The 26,535-nt window shown below is 35.2% G+C and overlaps 4 protein-coding genes across 10 annotated transcripts; 3 read left to right on the top strand and 1 right to left on the bottom strand.

Moving 5' to 3' along the window:
* The first annotated feature begins 1,076 nt into the window (after nt 1–1,076).
* Nucleotides 1,077–6,930, top strand: LOC101253275 (uncharacterized). Its single transcript, XM_004236843.5, has 7 exons — nt 1,077–1,241; nt 2,617–2,693; nt 2,938–3,025; nt 5,684–5,748; nt 6,074–6,142; nt 6,210–6,259; nt 6,574–6,930. Exons 2-7 carry the CDS (start codon nt 2,619–2,621, stop codon nt 6,683–6,685), a joined length of 459 nt encoding a protein of 152 aa, XP_004236891.1. The 5' UTR covers nt 1,077–1,241; nt 2,617–2,618; the 3' UTR covers nt 6,686–6,930.
* Nucleotides 6,931–8,021: 1,091 nt separating this feature from the next.
* LOC101254893 (pentatricopeptide repeat-containing protein At5g13770, chloroplastic) lies at nt 8,022–9,899 on the bottom strand. The gene has a single exon (XM_004237134.5). It carries the CDS (start codon nt 9,897–9,899, stop codon nt 8,022–8,024), a length of 1,878 nt encoding a protein of 625 aa, XP_004237182.3.
* Nucleotides 9,900–12,457: 2,558 nt separating this feature from the next.
* Nucleotides 12,458–19,128, top strand: LOC101253580 (uncharacterized protein At2g02148). 7 transcript variants are annotated; one of them, XM_004236844.5, is made up of 9 exons: nt 12,458–12,592; nt 12,741–12,976; nt 14,119–14,242; nt 14,341–14,682; nt 15,279–15,441; nt 17,396–17,516; nt 17,622–17,687; nt 18,556–18,810; nt 18,891–19,128. In XM_004236844.5, exons 2-9 carry the CDS (start codon nt 12,788–12,790, stop codon nt 18,990–18,992), a joined length of 1,362 nt encoding a protein of 453 aa, XP_004236892.1. In that variant the 5' UTR covers nt 12,458–12,592; nt 12,741–12,787; the 3' UTR covers nt 18,993–19,128. The 7 variants fall into 7 exon arrangements, with proteins under 7 accessions (XP_004236892.1, XP_010319370.1, XP_025886356.1 ...); XM_010321068.4 differs by having other exon boundaries at nt 12,459–12,592; nt 18,561–18,810; XM_026030571.2 differs by having other exon boundaries at nt 12,459–12,592; nt 18,561–18,810; nt 18,875–19,128.
* A 2,197-nt stretch (nt 19,129–21,325) lies between these two features.
* LOC101253884 (zinc finger CCCH domain-containing protein 17) lies at nt 21,326–25,428 on the top strand. Its single transcript, XM_004236845.5, has 3 exons — nt 21,326–21,748; nt 22,980–23,090; nt 23,264–25,428. Exons 1-3 carry the CDS (start codon nt 21,602–21,604, stop codon nt 25,148–25,150), a joined length of 2,145 nt encoding a protein of 714 aa, XP_004236893.1. The 5' UTR covers nt 21,326–21,601; the 3' UTR covers nt 25,151–25,428.
* Nucleotides 25,429–26,535: the final 1,107 nt, after the last annotated feature.

Below are 26,535 nucleotides of genomic sequence, written 5' to 3'. Positions count from 1 at the left end.
CATATCGTATATTTGTTTACATTAGATACATGTATTGCTTTTCACTAGCCTTAGGTACAAACTGGAGAACAAATCTAGACTTTACTTAATTTTTATAATTAAACTTGTTTTCTGCACATATAGAGCAGATTCACTTAGTTGACAAGTGATTCGTCTAACATTACGTATAATTAAAGTGATTCATGTTTTAGATCCGTGAAAGCCACATGCTTATCTATTTTCTCTATTTCTCCAAGTTTGGGGTGGGGTGGGGGTGGGTGGGGGTGGAGGGGGTGCACACCCGACATCAATTTATATGTAATAATTTTTTGTTTATATACTCCTTAAGTAATTATATGTTTTGACTATTAATTAAGTGTATAATTAAAAAATAAAAATTGATATTTTTTGAATAATTAAAAAATTAAATATAACAAAAATATAGTTAAGAGAACATTTTGATCTACTCCTATTATTAAAAGACTATTTATAACTTTTTTCCTAAAAGAATTAGGGGTGGGCATTTGGTAATTCGGTTCGGTTTCGATTTTTTTTTCAATTTTTTTCGGTTTTTGATTCTTGTACAATGTGTACCGAACATCGAACCGAAATAATTCGGTTCAGTTCGATTTTTATTATTTTGGTTCAGTTTTTATTATTTCGGTTTGGTTTTGTTATTTCAGTTTTTTTAATGGGCCTGCTTAGTTGGGCTTTTAAGAATTTACAAATTTTTTTTAATTTTTCAGCTTAACGGGCTAAAAATAGTTACATCAAAAAGTGTTTTTCGCTTTTTAATTTTTTATTTTAAATTATAATATTTATTATTTAACATTAATAATTAATATAATATAAATATATATTATAATATAATATATTTCGGTAAATCGAAATACCGAATAACACAAAATTACATACTGAAAACCACCAAAATATCAAAAAATACAAAAACATATACCGAATACCGAATCAAAATATCAAAAAATTCGATTCGATATGGTATTTCGATTTTCCGATGTTTATGCGCAGCCTAAAAAGAATCAAGTAAAATAATTTAAAAGAAATTAAATTTTAAATCATAGAAATGTTCAATAATAAATGGGGATAAAAAGTATAATATTTACACATTAATTCATAATAAGGAGGGGTTAACATCGTTGTGCCTTATTCATAAGTTTCGCCCGCCGTCGCCGTCACCGCCGCGCCGTCACCGCCGTCTCCATCACTGTATCGTCGAGCCGTTTTGCTGCAACACTTAGTATCAGGTAATTTCTCTCTCTTCTGTGCCTCCTTTTGCCTTGTTGCATCTGCTGCCGAAAATCATTCCTTATGTATATATCAAGCAATCAATTCTAAGTAGTCATAGCATGTAAATGAACTGGGTTGAGCAGTTTCAGGTTCAATTTCCGGCATAGACAGAATATTTCTTCTATCTGTTTTAGCATTTGTGCATAACCTGTTACCATTTGCTGGTGGGAGGGAGGTTACTCGGGCGATAGATATTTCGTGGAATTAGTCGAGGTTGCACATAACCTGGACTGGATGCCACAATTATCAAAGTAATAATAATCTAAGAAGTAAATAGTAATACATCTTAACCAGGTCCAAGGAGACAGACTAGGTTAAAGAGTTGAATGATTCAAACACTTGAGGGGTTATTTGATTGGTGGGAGGTGACAGATATCCTGTGGAATTAGTTGAGGTGAGTGCAAATTGGCTCCGCACAACGATAATCAGGACAAAAAGTCCAAGAAGTAATAATAATACATCTTTACAAGGTCCCAAGGAGATGAACTAGAGGTTGAAGAGTTGAAGTATTCAGACACTTAAGGGGTCATTTGGTTTGTGAACAGTTTGTGTGATTACAATGTGGGGATTAAAATGATTAAATAATAACAAGATTATTTAGCGGGTTTACTTTTAGCGGTAGATCTTTGGTTCATTGGACTGAAAAATATGATTTATTTTGAAACTTAACTGAAAATGTGATTTACCGGGTATAATTTGAATCATGTTTTTGGTTTTACGAACTTTGTTTTCAATTTTAGTCTTGGGTTCTTGAATAACTTTGGAAAAAGAGTTTTGGAGGAGGACATACGTCACTTTCTTGTTTTATCTCCAGGATTATTAATCATGGTATTGTTGTCTATATTGATTGTGGCAAAAGAATAACACTTGTTTAAATAATCATGGGATTACTTATAATGGAATAAGATGTCCTACATTTATCCAAAATTGTAATCTCTTATCCTTGTAACAAAGTACCAAACACCTATGTTAATTTTTCCAATTGCCTACTACGTATTGGTTGTGCAATTGAGTTGTAAAAGATGTCAAGTGGATGTGCGAGCAAGTTGGCCCAGCTAATACTTGTATTTAGAAGAAAAGAAAATGATCTAATGGGACCATGGTAGACTGGTGGCTACAGATGAAATGGACCTGAATGGAATGGAATTTATAAATCCAACTATTTCGGAATCTAGGTGTAGGTGATTGATGTTATTCAATAATCCAACTTAACCAAATGACTTTTGACCCCAATTCCGATACAGTTGCTAAAGCCATCTACAAAAACTTTATCTGTCTTTCTATCTCTATTGCTCTCTTAATCACACATAAAGTTGTTTTGGAAATTGTCAGGTATGGGAGCTGACGAGGTTACAGTGGAGCAGACTCCTTCTGGAACAACGTCTGAATCTATTGAAGCCTTGCTTGAGGTACCTCAAGTTAGCATATGTGTTTGTTTTATGTTGACCATGATATAACCGTAGTCTTGATTTACAGAATGAGTGAAAATAACTTAATCACTGCAGTAGATATAGAAGTCGGCCTAACTTTGAACTTCTATGAATATTAATTTTAAGTAAATAAAATTTTACATTCAATTTGCACCCAAGTGGCATAGGCTTTTTGCTTGACTTAATGCTCTTGATCTCTCAATCATTTGTTCTCTATTAACAGGCTGCCAGATATGATGATTTGGATGATGTCATGAGCTTAGCATCTTCTGGTGTTTCTCTTGATTCAAAGGATTCCGAGGGACGAACAGGTTTAAGTTTTTGAAATGACTTATTTTATGATTTGGTAGCTACCCTATCTGAGAATATCATACCTCTATACTTCTCATATACCTTAGTTGATCATTTGATGGCTAGTCAAGCAGAGAATATCAATAATCTCAATTAAAAACTTGAGCAGTTAGAGAGAACATTTTGAATTGCCTATATATATTATGTCTCAACAAGCTCTCATGTGTTGGCGTGGTTCCTTCTCATGGGCCAAACACATGAAAAGAGAAATTAAATTTTTTGATTTTTGGGTGTTGGTGAGATTTTAACTCATGATCTTTGCCTGCTCTCATATTGTGTTGAAGCGGGAGATCATCTTATTTAAAAGCTTTAGCGGGATTGTTTAGAGACTGATAGGTTTGGCAGAACATGATGAGTTACTTTACGAATAAGGTAGGAAAATTAGAGAAGGTAATTTTCCCCAGTAGACCTGGAATCTATCACGGTATTGGAAATCAACTTGGCAATTTCTTCATTTTTTGTTTTTGTTGGAAGAAAGTTGTTCTACAATTTGGAAAAACTTTTGGGTTGACATTTGAGCAACAACAACATACCCAGTGGGTTGACATTTGAGCACAAGTCAATATTTCGTGAAGGTGTAATTTTTTACTACGGAAGTTCAACTTCTAAGTTTTATGCTTTGTAGAATTGCCAAACAATTTCTAAAAAATATAGGTTACCTTTATAACTGGAGGCAACACATAGTACATGTTTTCAGGTGACGTAGTCCGGCTTTCGGCAATGTTATCTTTATATAAACAAAAGGTGCAATCGGGTTTCTTCATTCAGGAATTGGTTTTAAGTATATTAGAGCCCTTATATTCAAGATTGAACAGTGTCTGGACTACATTTTACCAAGGTTGTTTTATCATGATATTATAGTCAGACCATCCGATTCTTGGTTATTTGATGTTGGACGCCCTTGTAATATTGTGCACGCACCAGAGGTGCAGTCCTCATTTTTTCAAGATAGTAGTATCTTCAATAATCAATAGCACTATGTTACAACAACAAAACAAAACTGAGAAGTCACATCCTATTTATGGTCATCTAATGGAAAAAGTTAAGCAAGACAGAGAATTGCAAACTAACATTATCCAAGTGGGACTTCCCTCAAATTATTTCATCAATATAGAACACCAAACCAAGATTAAGAGTTGTGATTTTCTTGTTTCATGAAGATAAGAAATGGAAAGGGGTTTGGGTATGGGTTATGAGCTTTAAGAGTTACTTTTATCCTATATAAGCTAAATCAATCTTTTTTATTTTGAGAATTAATTCACTTTTTAATCTTATAAAGCCAAAACACTCTCTTTTTGATCATCTGGTCATACACGTGGAGAATCATCTTAAAACATACATTTGGAAGTAGCAAAAACTTCATATTTCTTTTTTATATTGGTAGAACTGTACTGAAAGTGAGAAACCATGAAATTAGTTGTTCAACTCTCAAAATTTCACTGAATACGACACCTCATGATTTAGTCTTCATTGATGCGCCTTTAGTATATTTTAAACTTATTTTTTACAATTGAGAAATCCCTGAGGGCCAATGGCACATGGTTAGAAATTTGGTGGCTGATGGGTCTGCTCCTCAACTCTTCTCCACTTAATTACCGGGGTTTTGTATGCTACATGGTTCAGACCCATGACATGCCTAACCGACACAACACATGCTACACTCTTACCACTATACCGAAGCCTCTGGTGTGGGGTGGGGGATTAAAGTTATTTCTGAAGTCAAATATTTAGTAGTGTTATATAATTCTTAAATTACATGTATATAAAATGTGAATTTCAGAAGGTTATTACACAAAAACTTCCAGTAATTTCACAAATTTAATGGACATCTTTCCATTTTGTTTTTCCCCCAAAGTTATGGACTTCCTCATAAGGATAACCTGTTTCCCTCTGCAATCAATGGCAACATAGTCACGATGGTGCAGCAGCTGGAGTGCCTACTTGCGAGATCAAGTTTTTTCGATTGTAGTAAACCAGAAAGACCAATGACCAGCTGGTTTAGCAAGTTCTGAGTTCTGACCACAGGTTGATCCCGTCGTTCAAAATTTGAATTTTGAGACCCCACCCTTTTGATTGTCTACATTCTGATGCCAAGTCTGATATAGGCAAGCCAACTGTTATAAACTGAGTACCTTTTATGTTGATTGAGTTTAGTTAATTCGGAATAACAGTGGTATTCAGACAAGCTTGTGTATATCTCGGTTATCCCACGGGGTACCTGCTACCTTCCACCAGCACCAAAACGTTCTGCCTACGAAGGCTTAGGCATATGTGAAGAAATCACGTAGTATTTTTTTATTTTTGCGGTTATCCTTAGTTTTCTTCCACTTCATTACGCGTTAGGCCACATCTTAGATTTTGGTATATTTGAATATCTACCGTAGCTGAGGTTCTAATTCTTTAACTACATACAAATTAAGAAATATTTTATTAGTAGTATGAAGAATTTTATGTGGTCAGTTGATTATCTGCCATACCTTGAAGTCCTAAGTTTTGAATTATATATTCTGCCCGAACTAGTAAATTTCTAATATGAGATGTAGTCCTTATAAAAAAGAATAGGCTCCTAATATGACATGATGAAGTAACTACTTGCTTTGACTATTTAATTTTTGCAGCACTTCATATGGCTTCAGCAAATGGGCATTGTGGCATTGTAGAGTATCTTATTCGTAATGGAGCGGTGAGTGGACTGCCCCAGTTATTTGCATTATTACATATCTGAACATATCTACTGGTTTACATACTTTTGATATGATCTAACAGTCTCTTTAATGAATAATCGTTATTATCCGTCTTGCTGAAGTAAACGGTGTTGTACACTTGAGTGCATTTCATCATTGGGCAAAAGATTTTATTTTTTTTTTGTAAAATTTGAGTCGGACATTTGAGGACTACCTGACTATCAATATATGTTCTAAGTGGTGGATCTTTGACTTCTCTATCCTTTCATATGTTTAGCTACACATTGAGTGGTGAAACATGATTAATCTAGTTCTTGGTAACAGGATGTTAATGCTTCCAATGTGGAGAAAAATACACCTCTTCATTGGGCTTGTCTAAATGGACATATCGAGGTAAATTTTGCATTACTCTTGGATTTTAAGTCCCTAGCATCCCTTAATTTATATGATGGCTTTTCAGGTAGTGAAGACCTTAATCCTTGCTGGTGCAACTGTCTCAGCCTTAAATAGGTAATGTATTTTTAACTTGTATAGATTTGCAGATCATCTATATAATAATAATAATAACCAAAAAAAGGCAAGTCGGTGTATTGAAGCTCCTGCTTTGCATGGGGTTATGGTAAAGGGCTGGACGGCAGGGGTCTATTGTAAGGCTGTGTACAATAGACCCTTGTGGTCTGCCTTTCATCGGATCTTGCACATCGCGGGAGCTTTAGTGCATCAATTTTTTTTAAAAAAATTATTATTTATTAGATTTGCAGATCAAGTATATTTTTGCTTCTTCTGCTTGTGCTTCTTCACTGAATTTTGTTTTGCTGTTTTAGCCATGAGAGGACTCCAATCGACGAGGTCGTGTGTAGGGGTAAAATGAACGTCATCGATGCGATCAACGAGGCGGTAGCACAACTTGAACTCACTGGCACAACGGTATCATAAGAAGTCGAAATTTTACTTGTACATTTTTCATGTGAGGATGCAAAAATCTTGCTGGTGGTCATTGTGTACAATGTTTTCTAGCCTCTCTTTCAAGTATTATGTAAGGTTTGAACTTCTAGTGCTCTCTCATATCATATATTTGGTGACTAAGTTGACAATGGCAAATGATGCATACTCCATTATGTTAGTGTCAATTTCCTTGACCAATTTATCAAGTCAGTTCTACAAGGACAGCTTTTCTTTAATCAGTTTCGAAAGTTGAGAGATTCCGAGATGTTTGGATTTTCCATGGACATGCTGAAGAAAAATGCTTAACAGTTTCATTTTGGTCAAGAGGAACGATAAATCTCTTTATGATAAACATATTCATTTTGCAAGTTTGTTATTACTGGTAATTCCTGCAAAGGAAAGGACTAATGACGTATACAATACTTGAATTCTCGATGTAGATGCTACATATGTTCTCATCCTCATTTGGTCATCTATGGTGTCATTTGGACAATACTAGTGATTTCAGTGGGGAATAGAATATGATGATAGAGAAAGAGTAATCTTTTTACTTTCTTTTCTAATTTTTCTGTGTTGTGAGAAAACAACCTGATCAGTTCTAGCCCCTCTGTGAAACAGAATCCAAAGGACCTATAAAAAACTTGAATGTACTCATATTTATCATCGAAAATATGATAAATTAGTCTATTTTTCCCCATCTGTCCTAGCCATAGTGGATAGAGTTACTTGATACTTGCACTTGAGAAAGGTAGCAAGGTATAATGTGTGTGCAAGCTAATCCGTATACCATGGTTACCCGAAAAAAACAAACAGAAATATGACTTATCAACAAACCATTTTGGAAGCAAAAGCAGTAGGATATATGGAAGGCCATTCAAAAAAAAAAAAAATAACTATCCAGTATATGGATGCAGGATTTACAGTATTCTTGTTTCTCAGATACTTGTGGGTTGACTTTAAAAGTTACTTTACATATCAAGAAATTACATAGAATTGTACAAAAACAACAAAATACCTAGTGTAATCCCACAAAATGGGGTCTGAGAAGGGTAGAGTATACGTAGACCTTACCCCTACCTTGGAGGTGGAGAGGTTGTTTCAGATAAACCCTCGACAAGAGTTCTACTTGCTATTATCCTCCTTGATGGTGACAATGGTATATATTGTCCAAAGCTTGATGAGATTGCAATTCTTTTCATTCTTTTCAACAAGTAATTGTACAGTTGGTGAAAAGAGTGAATATCTCTGTTAGTTCTTGTGCCAACACAATGAAGTTTTCTCACTGTCAAATCACTTTGGTATCTACAAAGTGAAAAAAAAAATGAACTCATGTTGCACCAAAGCTTTCTTGCAGCCATTTTGCTTGAATTTGCAGTCCTGCATCTCTCAAAGAATTCAAAGCTGACTTTTGAAGTCTTCCATCCAACTTAGTCCCTTCTCTCTTCATATTCTGAAGAAGACTAATCAACTCATCAACTCTATTCATCTTTGAGAAAACACCAACCATAATCCCAGCCATTGCCCTATCGAGTCTTCCACCGTTTAGTGTAAATTCTTGATAGTATATCAAACACTTGTCAAACTCCCTTGCTTTGCTATATGCACTTATAATGCTTGTGTAACTTACTCTATCTGGAAAAATCTTCCTTCTCTTCATTTCCTTCCATATTTTTTCGACTTGTCTCAAGTTTAGAACTTTTCCATGAATGTCTAAAAGAGCATTGTACACCCAGACATTTGGTTGACAGCCTCTTTCTTTCATTATCGCGACAAGTTTCATTGCATCTTTTGGCCTTCCTGTTTTGCCATACATTGCAATCATGCTGGAATAAGCAACAACACATTTGTCAAAACCCTTTTGTTCCATTTCAGAAAATACCATTTCTGCATTAGAATACAATCCAAGCCTACAATACAAGTTTAGTACTGAGGCATATGTCACTTGACCTGGTTCACAGCCCTGTGAAGTAAGGTCTTCATACACTTGAACAGCAGACCTTAGACCTCTTTTTCTTGAAAATCCATTCACAATTGCACAGAATATGCAGTCAGAGACTCGAATTTTCACCCGAGTCATCGTTGCAACAACATCAAGTGTCTTCTCCATACACCCCTCTTCAATATACATCAGCACCAGTTTCAAGAACAGTGCTGGATCCCTCAGCATTTTCTTCCCTTCAGCTTCTTCTAAAAGCTCCTCAGCCATTTTCACATCACGAATGCTCGCGAATCCACATATAACTATGGAGTAAAATGAATGATCCTCTTGAATCCCCTTCTTAGTCATGTCTCTAAAGTACTCCAAAGCCTCATAAGCGCGACCAGATTTCCCTAACGACTCACAAAGACACTTGTAAACTTGAACATACTGAGGTGTTGTTGACTCCACTCTCTTGCTCTCAAATTCTTCGAAAAACGACACAACTTTATCAGAATTCCCCATTTTAGAATGTGCTTCCATGATACTGCAATAACATCCAGGGTCTAATACAAGCCTTGCAGATTTCATTTTCTCATACAACACAACAGTACTGCTATACATATGCAACTTGTTATAACCTCTCATAGCAGAATCAAAAGCCAAAACAGAGATTTCTTGATCAACTACTATAAACAATTCAAGAAAACTATTTACAATCTTGAACTTTCTTGATTTCATACAACTACTTATCAATCTACAACATGTAGAACTATCAGGCAACACTTTCAAAGTTCTCAAGTCTTTAGACAATGAAAAAACTGAACCCCATTTGCTTGAATTCACTAAATACCTGATTAGAAGCTTCAGTGTTGATTTCTCAGGTCTAAAATCCTTTTCCCCCTTTGCTTTCTCATAGTAATCATATCCAATTTCTTGAGTTTGAGTATCTTTAAGTAAACTGCAAATTACACCATTCAAATCTTTAGAATCTGGCAGACTAGTAGTACCATTTGTTGTACTACTAAAATCTTGAATTTGTTCCAAGTCTAATAATTCTATAACTTGAGAACTCTTGGAAGGTGTTTTTTGGCTTTTTTTTTCATCTAAAACAGGAGAAGAACAACTACTAGAGGACTTTGCAACTAGAGTTGTTGTTGAGTTCAAGAAAATGTTTGAAAGAAAAGGCAAAGTTTTACAAGAATAGCAAAATTTTGGTTTCAAGATTCTGTTTTTACAGTTAATACAAGGAGGAAATGACCAATCTGAAGAAGTGGCAATAGCCATTGATAAAGAAGAAAAATGAGAAATGAGTTGAAGTTTTTGTGTATTTTGCATTATTATTACAAATTATGTATGTAGTTTAAGATGTGGGGGAAATTGTAAAAACATTATCAGTTCAAGATTCTGCCATGCATGTGGCTTGTATTGACCACTTATCGTTTGACAGGTGTGTGGTAATGGACTTTAGACTTATCAATGTGGATTTCAGCCACATAGTTTTATTTTGTCTTGAGAAAAATTGAAAATCAAGTAAAGTGGAGGAGCACTTGAGATGATCAAAGTATAGTCAAATTAAATTTTATATAAAAGAAAAAATAACAATATCATTTGTTGAGAGTTCTTTTTTTTTAAAAAAAAACTTTATATATAGTAGATTTTATTGTTTGAAAGAATATAAATATAATATCATACACAAAAAATTAAAAAAAGAGTTCACCATCATAATACAATTTTGTTATAAAAAAAAAAAACTCTTTAAAAGAAGTGCTACATATATACATGTCATTTGAGTTTTAACAAATGAAAAAAGGTCAAAGTTGAACTATTCGAAATAGCTTGAATATACCTTTGAATTATATTTCGGCTCAAATATACCCTTCCCCTCAAATTGTAGGGTCAAAAATACTCTTCTCATTAACAAGATTCTGTTAAACGCCACTTGGATTCCATGTGGATACCACATGGCATGTCACATAAGCCAATAGAGTTCCACTCATGCCACGTAGAAAATAAACTTATCCTTAATTTTCTCCAATTTTCTCTATTTCCCTTAGAATTTAAAAATGATTTCACCGGAGAATATAGAATCCCTTTCCCTTAGAACTTATGTATTTTGTTAAATCGTTCTAAGGAAATGGAAATGAGAAAAAAGGGTTCTATATTCTTCATTGAAATCGTTTCTAAATTCTATGTTCTAAGGATATTGTTCGCTCTGGGACTAGGCCGTCACGATTTTAAAGCGCGTAACTAGTTGGTGAGACATGCTTACGTAAATACTCAACATCTCTCATGTGTATTGCCGATGTGAGACTTCTAATCTTAAGGTGAGGCGTCACACGAAGATGAGACAAACAAATATGTGAGATGTTGTCTATGATGGATCCTAGGAGATGTAGAGATAAGTATCGGTGAGAGATGATTAGGCACGAAATGACACATATGCAACTTATCGAGGAAAAAAATCTTACATATAAGTATACGAAAATTGAAAATGATAGTAAAAAGTTAATAGGTAATTAATCATTGTCTAATTTTTCTTATTAGTATTATTGTCATTATTCTCCTATTATCTTATTTTTCAATCTAATTATTATCTTATGTTTTATTTGCCTCAGTTATCGCTTATTATACTATTCGTTGTTACTATTAACTTATCATACTATTCGTTGTTACTATTATTTCGATATGATTTTTTTTACTATTATAATTTTTTTCATTATATTTATATATTTCACTTCAGTTAAAAATCATATATAAATATAAAAGAAAATATTAAGCCCGCCTAGGTGGCACCATCACAAATTAGAATTCCCTTTTAAATTTATTTATTTCCAAAACTAGTCTTCCCCTTTAAAGAAAAATTGTGACTTTCATGAAGAGTTGCAATTTTAATGAAGATATGTGACTTTTATGAAATGTTGTGACTTTTATGAAAAGTTGTGAATTTTATGAATAGTTACGGCTGCTATGAAGAGTTGCAACTTTTATGAAGAGTTGCAACTTTTATATCAAAAGTTGTAACTTTTCTGAAAAGTTGTGACTTTTATGAAGAGTTGCGACTTTTATGAAAATTGTGACTTTTACGAGAGGTTGTGACCTTTCCAAATGGTTGCAATTTTTCCAAAAAGTTGTGACCTTTCCGATAAGGCACAATAAATATTTATTGACACTACCCTCTCTTATTTATAAATAGAGGGATTTGATGCCACTATAATTTGAAGATTTTTTCCATTGGATAGTTGAATTCAATTACATTGATTAAGCTTCTTATGAAGTTTGTTTCAGTCCTAGAAGTTTTCATCCTCCTATTTCATGGAGCTTAATCTTTACTATCAGTCGTAGTGATTCATGTAAGTCTTACAACTCTTTTTGCTATTGTGGTGACATTTTTCTTTTAACTTTGTTAAAAGTTACATAGAAGATGATTGAAAATTGATCTTTTCTTTTGTCCCTTTCTATAGGTTTCTTCGTATAAAAAAAGAAAATTGATTACGATTGCAATGTAATATTACTTCTCTTGCACCTTTAATTCCACAACTCATAACGTTGTTGAAATGGTTGAATTTATTACATTTGGTTTTTTAGTAAACAAAACTTTTATTTCTGCCACTATTGTAGTTTTTATTTTTTGCTATAGAGGAATCAATTTGAAATACATTAATTAAACTTGTAATGAACCTTTTTCATTCCTCATTTTCCATGAAACTTAATCAATTACTGTAGGTCATATTACCGAATAATCATATGTAAGTTTAATAAAATGTTCAATCCCGTGCGAAGCATGGGTAATTTACCTAGTTTATAATATTAGTATATAACTTTACCAAAGATAGAACCCCACCCCCCACCCCCCGCACCCCGCTAATACTCAATACATTGACCTGCCGGCTTTGGTTCGGATACTGACAAGGAAAACGTCGGAATTTAGGTTCGGAAACTGCTTCGAAGACCAGATTCAGCCTCGGCTTTTTGTGGAGGTTAGTACAACCGTAATTCGAAATTAATGTTCAAATTCACCTCCGGCACCGGCACCGGGACGGCGGTGGAGGTAGCTGGCTCAGTTACTCATTATTTATCCGTTCAATTTCACGCAAATTCTGTTACTGAATGCTTTGATTTCGTTAGGGGGAGCTATAATAGTTGCTTGTAGAGTGGTGAGTTTGATAGGGAAGATGGGAACTAGGGTTCCGGTTCAGCACTACGATATGAGGTCGGCGGCGGATTCTTATATAGAGACTTCGTTGCATGATCTCAATGCGGAGGGTATTGGTGGTGGAGGTGCTGGTGGTGATGATGTTGATCGTGGAGGAGGTGATGTTACTGAGGATAGCATGGATAATGGCGAAGAGTCAACAGCTGTTGTGAGTGAACCCTTTTGATTTTCAATTTCCAGAAAATAATTTACACATAAGACATTGCTGTATCTAGGCACATCAACTCGCCTTCATTGTGTCGGTTAGTTGAACACTTCAACTTACAAAATGATCATTTACACACTTCCAAAATTTATTTGCCAGCTCAGTAAAGGGTGTCCACGAGATATCGTGGGGATGATGAGTTGTAGTGTTTAGTTGCTAGTTGAGATCAAATTGAGCTATCTAGATGCGCACTCTCAAAGTTGAAATGCTTAGTTGCTAGATTGCGGCCAAGTTTGATTGTTGTGTTCGTTTATAATGCCAAAAATTTATCATTTGTCATGTTAGTGTTTGGTATCCATGAGACATAATGAGGACAAGTTGGAGTGTTTAGTTACTAGTTGAGATCAAGTTGAGGTGTCTACATGTGCATTCTCAAGCTTGAAGTGCTTACTTGCCAGCTGAGATTAAGTTTGAGCGTCTATTTATGCATTATGCCAAATTCTCTACAACTAATACAGTCTTCCAGCTTGCTATTCTTCTATTTGGTGAGGCTCAGCGTATCTTGTTATACCAATTATACCTTTCTGGTTTATTAATTTGACAAACAACAATAACAACTATGACCCAACCCTAAGCTAGTTAGCATTGACGGTGTGAATCCTCACTTTGCACATGTCTGTTAGAACCATTATTATCTGATATTCAGTAATTTACTGCTGTCCATTTTCCACTGGCTTACAGATATATAGCAAGATTAATGGCACCTAGTGATGATTGGATCTGAAATAAGCATGCCTGACATGATTTAACCTTAATCCCAACTAATTGTTACACATGCATGGATCTTTTTCTTCCATTGTTCCCAGTTTTCCTTAAGTCGGCATGGATTCTTGATATTTTAGGTCTTTCGAGGTAAGTTCATTCCATGTGATTTTATGGCCGTCCTTTTGTTTTTAATGGCATTGACGTTCTGTTTTGTTGTGCCAAACTGGGGAACTTGTTTAGGGAGTAAGCAAAGCTTCTCTGCTAGTTAGACAACTTTTTTTCTGATGTTAGAAACTGGCGTTTTGACTGTGAAGCCTACACCAGTGAGTGTAATGTGCTCAAATTATTCATGAACTCTGAATGAATTGGTACTTTTTCAGGATTGCCTTCATGAGACCTTCAGAAACTCATTACCACTTCATGGTATAGTGGTGGAGGAAGATCGTACTAGCATTGAAAATAGTGGATCTTCAACGGGTTCCTACAATATTGTTACTATTGATGGTAACTGGAAATTTCATTTTATACTTGATCTTAAATGTATTAAAGCAACTAGATGACCTTTATTTTTAGATTTGTTAATGCTATTTTTCATGGACCAGATATTTCGCCAATTGAAACGGCAAGGACAAGATTTTTAGACATTATTGTTGATCATTTCATAAGGCCACATGTAGTTGATGTAGTAGATTCAGAGGCAGACTTTGCTGCTCAATCTTCACAAGATAAAATGAGCAAGCGGAAGTCGAGAGAAATCCATTATGAAGGTGATGCTACATATGTTTTGCCCTTGATGTACGTGGCTAACATGTATGAAACATTGGTTAATGAAGTGAATGTAAGGCTCTCTTCTTTGAATGGAATGCGTGAAAAAACCATCGGTGTGGCCCTTGAAGCAGCTGGTGGTTTATACAGAAAGCTTGCGAAAAAGTTTCCTAGGAAAGGTATGACATATAAGGCTCCAAAATTTCATTTCGACTCTTGCAAGTCATTCGTGGTCTTCTTTCATTTAATCTATCTTGCTGTAATGTATATGATTTTTCATTGGGATCGGGAAGAGGAAGACTAATTTTATTGTTGTATGTGTCAGCTTCAAATTTTATGCTAGTGTATGCTTACGTTGTTGCTTTTCTAAATCTTGCTTCCCTTCATCCATGTGAAGATGGAGAGGATAGAAAGGTTAAAAAAAAGATGAATAGGAGAGGAAATCAGAAGTAGATTCTTTTTATCTATGTAGAAACTTGAAGCTGTGAAGAATCTTGGATCACCGGAAGCATCTAGTTTAGCCCATCAACTTTTAGTTTATGCATTTACTCATTGTTTTCCCCTTTTTTTAGCTGCATATATATCATTATTCCCTGACAAGGATGAAATAAAGAAAATGTTGTTTCCTGTAATTGTCTTCTCCTTTTTATTTTTATTTTTTGAAATTAGTAATGTTGTATTCCTCAACATCAAGGATATGCTGAACTGCATGATTCCTGTTATTGGCCTTCCATTTTCACGGTTAGCTTCTTACTTTGCTGATATTAATATACAGGACCTTGCATATTTAAAAGGCGGGAGTTGGCTACTTCTTTTGAAACAAGGGCAAGGTTTCCTGAATTAGTGATACAAGAGGAGAAGCGTGTCCGGTTTGTCGTGGTTAATGGTTTGGCCATTGTGGAAAAACCAACTAGCTTATGTATTGATGATGCAGAATGGTATGTCAAACTCTCCATCTTAAATATTGAGGTTTGATTTATTTTTATTTACCTAGAATTCTGTCCCTCTCTATATCTCGGTCTCAGTTAAGCATCATATATCACTGTGGGAGAGCAATTTTTATTGGTTGAAGTGCGGATATTGGAGCAGCTTCTTTTGCTAGTACTTCTGTTGGCATGAGATAATGGATGCATTTTTCTACATTCCACATTGACTTGCTGTGTGTTTGAAAACCACCGTGTAGCCTAGTAATTACAAAGACCTGTTTGTTTGTCATTTAGGTAATTGTGGCAAAATTCCTAGCATCATGTCTGGTTGCACAAGTGTAATTACATAGTAAGATATTTTTGAAATTTTCATTGACAGTTTATTATCAAAAAATTAATGATTTTTTTCTCAGATGAACAGGTAAACAAATTTTATTTTAATGTGTGAGAAATGTGCATCTAAGTATATTAGATGCTACTCCCTTAGTTCCAGTTTATATGATTCTTGTTTTTAGTATGTCCCAAGAAGAATGACATCTTTGTCTTTTTGAAAATTATTTGATCTTAGTATCCCCATTTTACCCCTAATGAATTGACTTATTGGGACCCTCACCACCACTCATTTAGACTGAAAAGACATCTGGAGCTTTCACCACCACTCACTGAATAGTATACTTCTGGTACTTCGCAGTGTTGTCAAAGGTGCGCGTTAAGCCCTGAAACGAGGCTGAAAACGCGTTCTTTGTTTTGTGTCGCTTAATGTGCGCTTCAGTGTCGTCATCAAGGCTCTAGGACATATTTTTCCTTGTGAATGAACATTTCTTAAAGAGGCGCTAAATCATTGATATTTCACTTTATTGTAAAAATAGTCAATTTCTTTGTCTATATACTTGTTATTCATGCTTGTATTATTCCATTTTGTGCCTTTTCTCAATAAAGCCCACACTTTATTTGCGGTTTGTGCTTAAATCCCTCATGAACCTTGGAGCTTTTTAGCGCTTTCGCTTTTGATAACACTGGACTTCTTAGATATATGTTGCTTCACTTAGATGTCATAAGTCTTCTTTAATTCTTTGAACTCTATGCCCAATAAAACACTGTCACATAAAATGAGACGGATGAAGTATATTTTTTAGTAAGTAGTTAAAGAGCACATATTTCTTTGAACATTGTATTATATAATTATGGATTGGTAGGTATTAAAAAGGCATATTGTCCTATACATTTTAAATATAACAACTCATAAATAAATGTAATACCACGAGTCCACAACTAAGAAAAACAAAGCAAAGTAGAGAGAAAAGGAAGGAGCAAAATATGAGAAATTGCAAAGTTACCTAGAAGCACCATAAGCAGCGAATATGGAACATTGGAAAATGAAAAGAAAAGAAATAGAAGAAAAAGAGTTTAAAGGAATAGTATTATTGAAAAATAAAAGTAAAATAAACTTTGAATAATTACCTTGTAAATATACCATACAATAACCAACAATCTCTCTTCTCCCCCAAGTATTGGAGAGTGTAATTGTTTCTCCCTCAATTACACCCAATCCTATGCTAACACTCCAAAAAATTTTGTAACACACCCAATTACACCTGTTTGTGGTCAAATGATATCCAGTCAGGCCTGTGGCTGGATTTATCTCTACCGAGTAGCGACTGGCCGGGGCCGTTAACATGATCATAGGGAACTCCGATTCTAAGGTTGCTTTCTGAACAGGTACTTAATTGTGGACCTTGAAGACAATAAGGGAATAAGATATAATCTAGAAGTTAATCATCTTTAATCAGACTTTGTTATCTTCCTTTTTGTCAGTTAAGGACACTTTTATCCTTGCACTGTGTATTCTTCATTGTCTTAAAACAAAATTACAGCTTCTTGTAAAACAAAGAAAAATGGTTCCAGTCAGTATCTTAATTCATAAAATATCAGCATTTCTTATTGATCCATACTCCTGTTTATTTAGGTTCAGAAGAATGACTGGCCGAAATGAAGTCACTGTATCCCCCAGAGACTACAAATTCTATGCTCCAAGACACAAGTATAGACGTGCGTCAAACTCAATTTCCAACATCACTGGTTTTTCAGTAAGTTTTAATGATGTTTTAGTCGTCATATGTAATTATGCATCTTTTTTCCAATTCATTTGTTTGGAAAATTGATTAGTATTTTTTTCTGCTCATGTCTATCAGGCATTCACCAGCACGGACAACGCGTCTTCATTAGCTGCAGGTCAAAGCTACCGCTCTGTTAGTGAAGTAAGTATTTTCTCTTTTTCAACGTCTTAATTGTTCTTTGTTCATCTGATAAACTAGAACAAGCATACAACAGTTTACTATATATATCAGAGAATAGTTAAGGAGAAACAGCAAAAGGACCTTGCTGGAAATAGCAACCAGAAATTTATAGCCATCTAAGATGCATCACATTATCTGTGCGCATTCCATTAATACTTTTGGAAATTTATGAATCAATCTGTTCAATCAGTTATTGGACAAGGAGATTTACTTAGACATTCTGCGATAAGTATTAGTAGTGAGTTACTTTCGGCAATTTATGAAAAACCTTAACGGCTTTCTGTATTGCTTATTTTGTTCTCTAAATTGCCATAAGCTTCTGATAAAAATAAGCAAATAACTCACCAAGAAACTTTGTACTGTTTCTAAGCATCCTTCACCTGGATAGTTTAACATCCTTTTCCTAGAAACTACATAGAATTAGCAGTAGTAGTTTTCTGCGCTGAAACATGTTTAGTCATCTTAGACCTAACAGGTTGAAGGACTACCAATCTTGTCCGTCTAGGTTCAAATGGACTAGACTCAATAGGAAAGCCAACTTCCTGTTAAGGTTTATAGAGGACTTGAGAAGTTAACCCCGGTGGATAAATTGGCTACAAATTTTTCTCGTCGGAACTTGGGAATGCTTTTGCAGTAGTTATGGCTTATGAGGTACTTGATACTAAAACAGATTTTAGTGCATACTAAAGTGTTTTTTTTGCCTGTTGGGCTTAATGCTGCACGAGATGTTTCTTCGGATGTTTTGATCTATCTTTACGACAATGCAGATGTTTATACAGCTGTATTTGTTGACTCATAATCATTTTGTTCAACTATGTTTCTGCGACAGGATAGTCAGCAGACTACCTCCAAGCAGCAAATGCAACCTCTGGTCCATCAGGCTCAATTTCATCCCCTTCAGCAGAGTCACCACCAGCACCATATCAACCAAAGTCAACATATAGCTCATTTCTCTCACAATCAACAATGTGGCCCTCAGTCTCACTTGCCCGAAGTTGTTCATGCTCAGCAGTCGCTAACCAATTCTCCACACATGGCTTGCTTACAACAATTAGGCCATGTAGGAGGACGCATGCATATAATGGTGAGAGATCTTTTTATGTTTACATTTTCCAAGATTATTTTTTCTAAAGATACTGACTTCACAGGACATTGATAATGTAGCCTACAAGTCCTGCGAAGTTCTGCGATGAATGTGGTACTCCCTACTTGAGAGAAACCTCCAAGTTCTGCTCAGAATGTGGTACAAAAAGGTTAGGAATATGATGTATAAAACTCATCAAGTCTCCCAATGTGAACTGTACATTACTTTGTAAATACGTAATCCATCTGTCCCAATTTAAGTGTCTTACTTTCCCTTTTGATCTATATTTTAAGGCAAAAGTTTTCTTATTTACACAAAGCCCCCACTCTTCGTCCTCCCTGTCGTCAAACAATGTGGAGAGAGATGTTCTCTAGATGAAACTTTGAAATTAGTATTTGCATGGATAGTGGTTACTTGTAATGCATTCTTTTTGGGTTTTCCCATCCCACCGGTGTTCTAAGCCTGCATTGGAGCGCGCACTGCAGGACCATTCAGGGGTCTTGTTATGCATTCTTATTCCTTTTAAGATGAGACATAGATATAAATTTTTCATTTTTTTAATTAAACAAATTAACCTTGGTTTGTGATTTTGAAGCACTTAAAAGATTACTCCAAATTAGTCAAACATAGCAATTATGGTTGTGCATACAGTTGCACCATAATTCTCTTGAATATAACATTTTGTTGAAAAAATGAGGCATCTCAAAAGGGAATGTTCTTTGTGAATTGTACAACAATAATATATCTACTGTAGTTTTACTTAGTCGGAGTATATCAAGAATAGAGTATACACAAAGATAAGGTAAAATAATTATTTTCGAAAAATATTCGATTCAGGATATAAAACAGAAAAAAAAAGTCGGATAGTAAAAATTACAAACAAAATAATATACTAAAAGTCAACATATAACAACTATTTCTAATAGTATCTGATTGGTTAGAGAAATAAAATGCTCATTTGATGGATCTTTAATGTGGTTTATATTTTTATTTCTCAAAATAGACAAATTGAGCAAAATTAAATGAGTCTTGTTACAAAATTCTAACCAATTGCACTAGTGTTTCCCTTTTTAGGCTCTGATTCAAAGGTAAAAGAATCTCGTTCATTTTTATCTGTCACATTTTGCTTCGATATATCATTAAAAAATAATTAATAATATAACTATTCCCTATTAAAATTATGTATTAGAAAATAATTTTGGAAAATAAGTATTTAATGTCAAGGGTTAAACAAAAGAAAAAAATTTATTCTTTTTTGATATATCAAAAGTGATGAATAAAAAAAAAATTATTTATAAAATAAGTGACGAGTAAAAACGAACAAATCAGTAACTTTGAAAGGTGAATATGATTAAGAGGAAATAAAAAGTTGACTATTTTTTACAGTCCTAAAATGAAAATGATTTAAAAAGGGGATATAAATTTCTATTACTCTTTTTTGACAAAAATAATGGTGCTATAACATTTGAACAGCCAAATAATTTTTTCTTTAATTATATAAATTTTTATATACTTTTTAGTACTTTGAATAGAACGAATGTATAGTGGTGATGTATTGCAATTATCAAATTTCTTTCTTCAATTTTTATCGAAGTGTAATCAAAGATTAAAAAATTTACTTTGATTGACATGAACAAATTTTAAAGCGATCTTTGAATTTTAAACATACATTGAACAATAAATATAATTATATTATCATCTTTAACAATATTAAAAGAATATTAATAATTATACTTTAACATCATTTTAAAAGAAAATATTACAAGTTCTCTATTGATAACATATTATAAAATAATAATAATTTTAAAAAAAAGACAATTATTGTTCTTCAATAAAACATATAAATTCTAAATGCAATATAAGTCAATTGACGTGAATCGTCATGATCATCACAATTTTTTTGTTTTTAACGCCTCCTAATTTCCAGGAATTAGTCACTTCAATAGCCTTCGATGGTTATACGGATATCTAAAGGACGAACGAGATGGATGTTTGTTGTCCCAACCATTCTTTTAGTCCCAAGTCCGCTAAGAAAAGGACTGACTTAGAACAAAGTTTTCGTGTTGTTGATTCCTAGGTGTAGCGCTTCTTCCCCTATGCTGCCTATTAGCGCTAGTAGAGTAGGATTGACCCGTAATACAGAAAGTCATATTGCACATAGATGTCATGTATTACCATATGTAGTTCGCTTAAACTACTTATAAATTATCTACTTGATCGTAAATATCACTGGAAAATCGCAAACATACACATTTTGATGTATTCATAAAAATTCAAGAAACCAACAACGATTGTGATTGAGTGGTAAGTAATCATTCATCCTTGATCCGAGTTTGAGTTTCCCTTAGTACATAGTTATCCTTGTTAGGAATCGCGTTACCCTTCTCTAAATGTCTAACTTTCTGGCACGAATCAATAATAAAATTCATTTAAATTTCCTAAAATTCTCATTTTACAAAAATAGGATTATTATTTTTTCAATAAAATAAATGCTCAAAACACCCCAAAATAATACAAAATAAAATAAAAAGCCCCTCTTCACCAAAAGCCTCATCTCTTTCTCCTTCTCTCTCTCTCCAAGCACCTTGTTTTCTCAATAGCTTCCACCCCACCCCCACCCCCACCCCCACCCCACCCCACCCCCTAGGGTACTTCTCTCTACAAAAGCTAACCTGAATCAATTATAGCTCAAATTTGCTCATAATTGTATCATTCTTGTATATGCTTGAAAACCCTAGATCCACTCTCAAAAGTTTCTTCTAGGATCTGTTTGTTAGGGTTAACAACAATCATGGTGGGTCCTACACCGCCGCAGAAGCTGCAAATTCAGCCGCCACCTTCTTCTACGCCGGCGGTGGCGCCTTCAGCTGAAGAAGAAGCTCTCAAGAGAAACACTGATTGTGTCTACTTTCTAGCTTCTCCTCTTACATGCAAGAAGGTTCAACTCTATTTCATTTTCTTTTTTGGGTTTAATTTGATTTGTAAATGATTATCAATTCGTTGAGATTATGATTGTAGTGCTCCTTATAGTGTGAGATTTAGAGATTAATTGGGATTAAGATTTGATTTTTATTAGTTTGTGTAGAGGTTTGTATGTTAATTAGCAAGATTTAGAGGATTTCTTGGTTTTTGGGATCCAATATTTAATCTTTTAAGAGATGGGCAGTGGAATTGATATAAAAGGTTTGGTATAGCTGATCTTAACTAGTTTGGGATTGAGATGTAGTTGTACTTTTGTAGTTGTTGATTTGATTTGAAAAGATTGTTGTATGGATGAATTAGTTGAAGATCTGTGTTTAAATGGGTGGCCATTTTTTGCTTTCTAATCCAAGGTGATTTCTTTGTGTTTTTTGGAACTTGATCTACTTATGTTTTTAGCTATGGGTGAACACTAGTGATATGGAAGCTGGGGTTTTTCATTTGGTGATTGGATAGCGTCTGTCCGATGCTTGATTCTGAATTTCTTGTTCCTTTTTTGTTGCTTGTGTTATCAGATTAAAGGAAGTATCTTTTTTTTTGTCGGATTGTAAATGAATTACTCGCGATTGTCTATGTGAGAAGCCATTGCCCTATCTAGAAGTTTTAACTTATCTAGAAGTCTTCAAGTTACAGCATGTTGTTGTTTGTTGCCCCTGTGTTTTTGTCGTTCTTGGGAACGGTTAGGTTCTTGCTATTTTTTGTTTTGATACATCCACTCTTGTAGCTTGTTGATTTGTTTTTTTGATTTGAAATGTGTATCAAGATTTTATTTTTTTGACTTATATGATGATTTTGTGATACATACTGGACTGAGAGTAATCTCGGAGCAAGTATAAAGTCAGTTACTAGGATGTGGAGAATAAGTGTGCAGCTGAATGACTGTCCGTGTATAATTATTAGCAATTACATTAGTCGTTTTTGCATCTGAATTGTCGTTTGCTTTGGTCGGATCATGTGAGACAGTAATATGGCAGTAACTGAATTTATTTGTCTTTTGTAAGCAAAGAGGAAATGACAAATGTTACAAAACCAGTTGGCATCATGCTTTTACGTTATCAATTTCTCTGTGTGTGAATGAATACAAACGTGATTGGCTTCGTCGTAATAGGGATAATGTTCTAGATGATTCAATCCTCGTCTTTGTTCTATAGTATTTACCGACGCTCTAGTTATTTTTATTTTGTCCACAGGGAAGCGAGTGTGAGTACCGTCATAGTGACGTTGCTCGGCTTAATCCTCGAGACTGCTATTACTGGTTGAACGGAAGCTGCTTAAACCCAAAATGCGCATTCCGGCATCCTGTGAGTCATTCTTCACTAACATACTACACAATCTTATCATCTATGTGCTATAGTACCAAGGGTTCCTTGTCGTGATGTGAACTTACTTATTTTCTTTTACTAGCGAACCAGGAGTGCTCTGTGTCTGTAAACTAATTATTGACATGATAGTTAATAATCTTCTACTTTTGCAGCCTCTTGATGGACTTTTGGGAGCTCAAGTTACAACTCCTAAAGGATCTTCTGCACCACCAGTGGCATCTGTTGCACCTACGCCGAATGTTCCATATGGTTCTAGCAAGCAAGGTGTACCATGTATTTTCTTCCAGCAAGGGTTTTGTTTAAAAGGTGATAGGTGTCCATTCTTCCATGCACCATTGTTTGGGTCTAACAAAGCTCCTCCACATCCTGTATCTACTGCATCTGCATCTACTGAGAAAACCAATTTTAAGGCATTTGGTGGGCTTGAAAAGTGTGTGCAAGAGAAAACATTTTTTCAAACAAATATTTGGAAGTCTGGTGAATTATCTGTACAAGCACAACCAGTTGAGAAACTGAAAACTCCTTTGCCCAAGAATAATGCTGTCTTTAATGGGAATGTGCTGCCATCCACTCCTGTCATTGATGTTGCGCATAACAGGCACAAACCAAAAAGTGTGCCGCCTCCAAATGGGAATCCTGTCGGTAGATCCAACAGAGTGCAACAGTCTGCTAGGTTTGATGATCACAGTAACTTTCAGAACAAAGATGATGAGATTTCAAGGGAGCTTTCACCTGGTTTTGATGTTCTTGTGGATGATGAGCTCAGAGGTACTGATTTTTATCATGGTGAAGGTCGATATGGCAGAAATGGGGGAAGGAATGAATATGATATTGTTCGCTCTGCTGATTATACTTCAGTTGCAGATGTGGACCAAGATATGTACCATGATGGCTATGGGCACGACTCTCACGACAGGCTTCCGGGTCGATCTGGTAGGGTGCAGCATAGAACTTCTTCTGAGAGAGTACAAGGGGAATCCGCCCATCTTGAAAGGAGACGCTATGGTAGAGCTCACAGCCCTGAAGATGTTCGAGAGTCTGATCTGAGGCATCGTTTATCAAAGCATAACAGAGTTAATGGTTTGAGGTCAGTCATTAGTCAGGACTATGCAAGTGAAAAGCATGTTGAGGATCGAGGCTACCGAAGTTCCAGGAGGGATCGACCCTATGTACCTTCACATGATAGTTCCCTTGCTAGTCGTCTTCGAGGAAGAATAAAGCTACCAAGTAGATCACCCTCTCCAACTAATGGGACAGACATGCGGCTGGATAGGGCTAGGGACCGTGGCAGGTTATCTTCAGAAAGGCCACAGCTTTTCTCTCAACAGGGAAGGCTTCGCGATAGAATTAAGGGAAGAGTGCAAGAGGATCTCAATGATTCTGGAAGAAATAACAGTGGTCCACGTATAAGAAGAGATGTAAGCGAGAATGATTCAAATTTTTCTGGTCCAAGAAGTCTTGCTGAACTTAAAGGTCGGAAAACTGCTGAGACCAATGAACAAAATATTGACGAGCAACAGGCCCTAGGGAAGCGTAAGTTCCAAAAGCGTGATGACTATCAGCAAACAGGAGGAGATAATATATCATTTGATGGACCAATGCCTCTGCAAGAGATCTTGAAGAGAAAAAGAAACAGTAAAACAGGCATGACATCTGATAAGAGTGAAGATCATCAACATGAAAGAAACGACCACGCTCTGCCAGTGGTGACGTCCTCCATCTCCAGGAACAATACTGACTTTGAGCAAAAGGAAGAGTCTGATCCTCCATCTGGTGTATTAGCTGATCATAAATCTCCTGCTCACCATGTTGCAAATGAACTTGAAGCTGAAGAAGGGATGATTATGGAAGAAGCAGACGATCAAGACCCTGAAGCTGAAGGTCATGATCAAAGAGATGGAGACTATGATTATGAGCAGGTTGATGGTGAAGATTACAATTTAGACGAAGGTGAGAATATTGACGCTGGTGAAGAATACCTGGATGAGGATGATGATGAAGATGAATTTGCTAAGAAGATGGGTGTTGTTTTCTCATAAATGATGGGATACATCACTCGCTCTAGGCTATTTTAGGTTGGCTCGGAATGAGCAAATTCAACTGCTCTACTGATTTTTATCCTTTAGAAGTAGAGAAAACACTCTTTTTCTTCGTTGTATTTATACTCGGAGACTGGCTGGAAAATTTTCCACCGGTTTGTGGCATTTGGCAGATCTATAGTTTTGCCAAAGATGGTGTTGACTGTAACATTAGAGGGTTAATAAGAAACACGTTTGCTAGTGTATTTTTTCTATAGATTTACAACTTCTTCTCCATATATACCTGAGTTGGAAGTTTAAAAGTTTTGTAATTTTCAGAGTTTCTTACTTTTCATGCATGATGAGAGTGCTTTTAGGTTAAAAAGGGAAGTACTAGACTCATACTATGGGATCTAGGTTTCAGACCCCTTCAGACTATGAGAATGTGTGACCCTTCAGACTATGAGAATGTGTGACGTTGGATTGGAGTTTGATGAAGCAATTGGTCGGACTTTGAAAATGTTAGACAACTAGATTGAAGTTTGATGAAACATTGTTCGGATCTTGAGAATGTGTGACCTAGGTTCCAAACCCCTTCAGACCATGAAAATGTGTGACGTTGGATTGGAGTTTGATGAAGCAATTGGTCGGACTTTGAAAATGTTAGACAACTAGATTGAAGTTTGATGAAACATTGTTCGGATCTTGAGAATGTGTGACCTAGGTTCCAGGCCCCTTCAGACTATGAAAATGTGTGACGTTGGGTTGGAGTTTGATGAAGCAATTGGTCGGACTTTGAAAATGTTAGACAACTAGATTGAAGTTTGATGAAACATTGTTCGGATCATGAGAATGTGTGACCTAGGTTCCAGACCCCTTCAGACTATGAAAATGTGTGACGTTGGACTGGAGTTTGATGAAGCAATTGGTCGGACTTTGAAAATGTGTGACAACTAGATTGAAGTTTGATGAAACATTGTTCGGATCTTGAGAATGTGTGTGTGACGTTAGATTGAAGTTTGATGAAGCAATTGATCGAGATTTGAAAATGTGTGATGCTGGATTATAGTTTGATGAAACAATTGATTGGAATTTGAGAATGTGTGATGTTGCATTGTAGTTTGATGAACCAATTGATCGGTCTATGAGAACGTGTGACGCTAAATTGTAGTTTGATGAAACAATTGGTCGGATCATATGAGTGACGCTGGATTGGAGATTGATGAAGCAATTGGTTCCTCCTGAATAATGAAATAATTTGTATATATTTTTAAATTTCACTTATAAAACATCACTACTTAACTATAATGCTCGGAATATAACTTGTCTCCATATGTTTTGATCACATCACTATTCAATTTGATAAAGACACTGCAAATTAATAAATATTTTTTTTGGATATAACT

This window comes from Solanum lycopersicum, chromosome 4, assembly GCF_036512215.1.
Source record: "Solanum lycopersicum chromosome 4, SLM_r2.1".
Classification (NCBI taxonomy): domain Eukaryota; kingdom Viridiplantae; phylum Streptophyta; class Magnoliopsida; order Solanales; family Solanaceae; genus Solanum; species Solanum lycopersicum.
The sequence above is the reverse complement of the archived record's forward strand: the minus strand, read 5'-3'. Positions and strand labels throughout refer to the sequence as shown.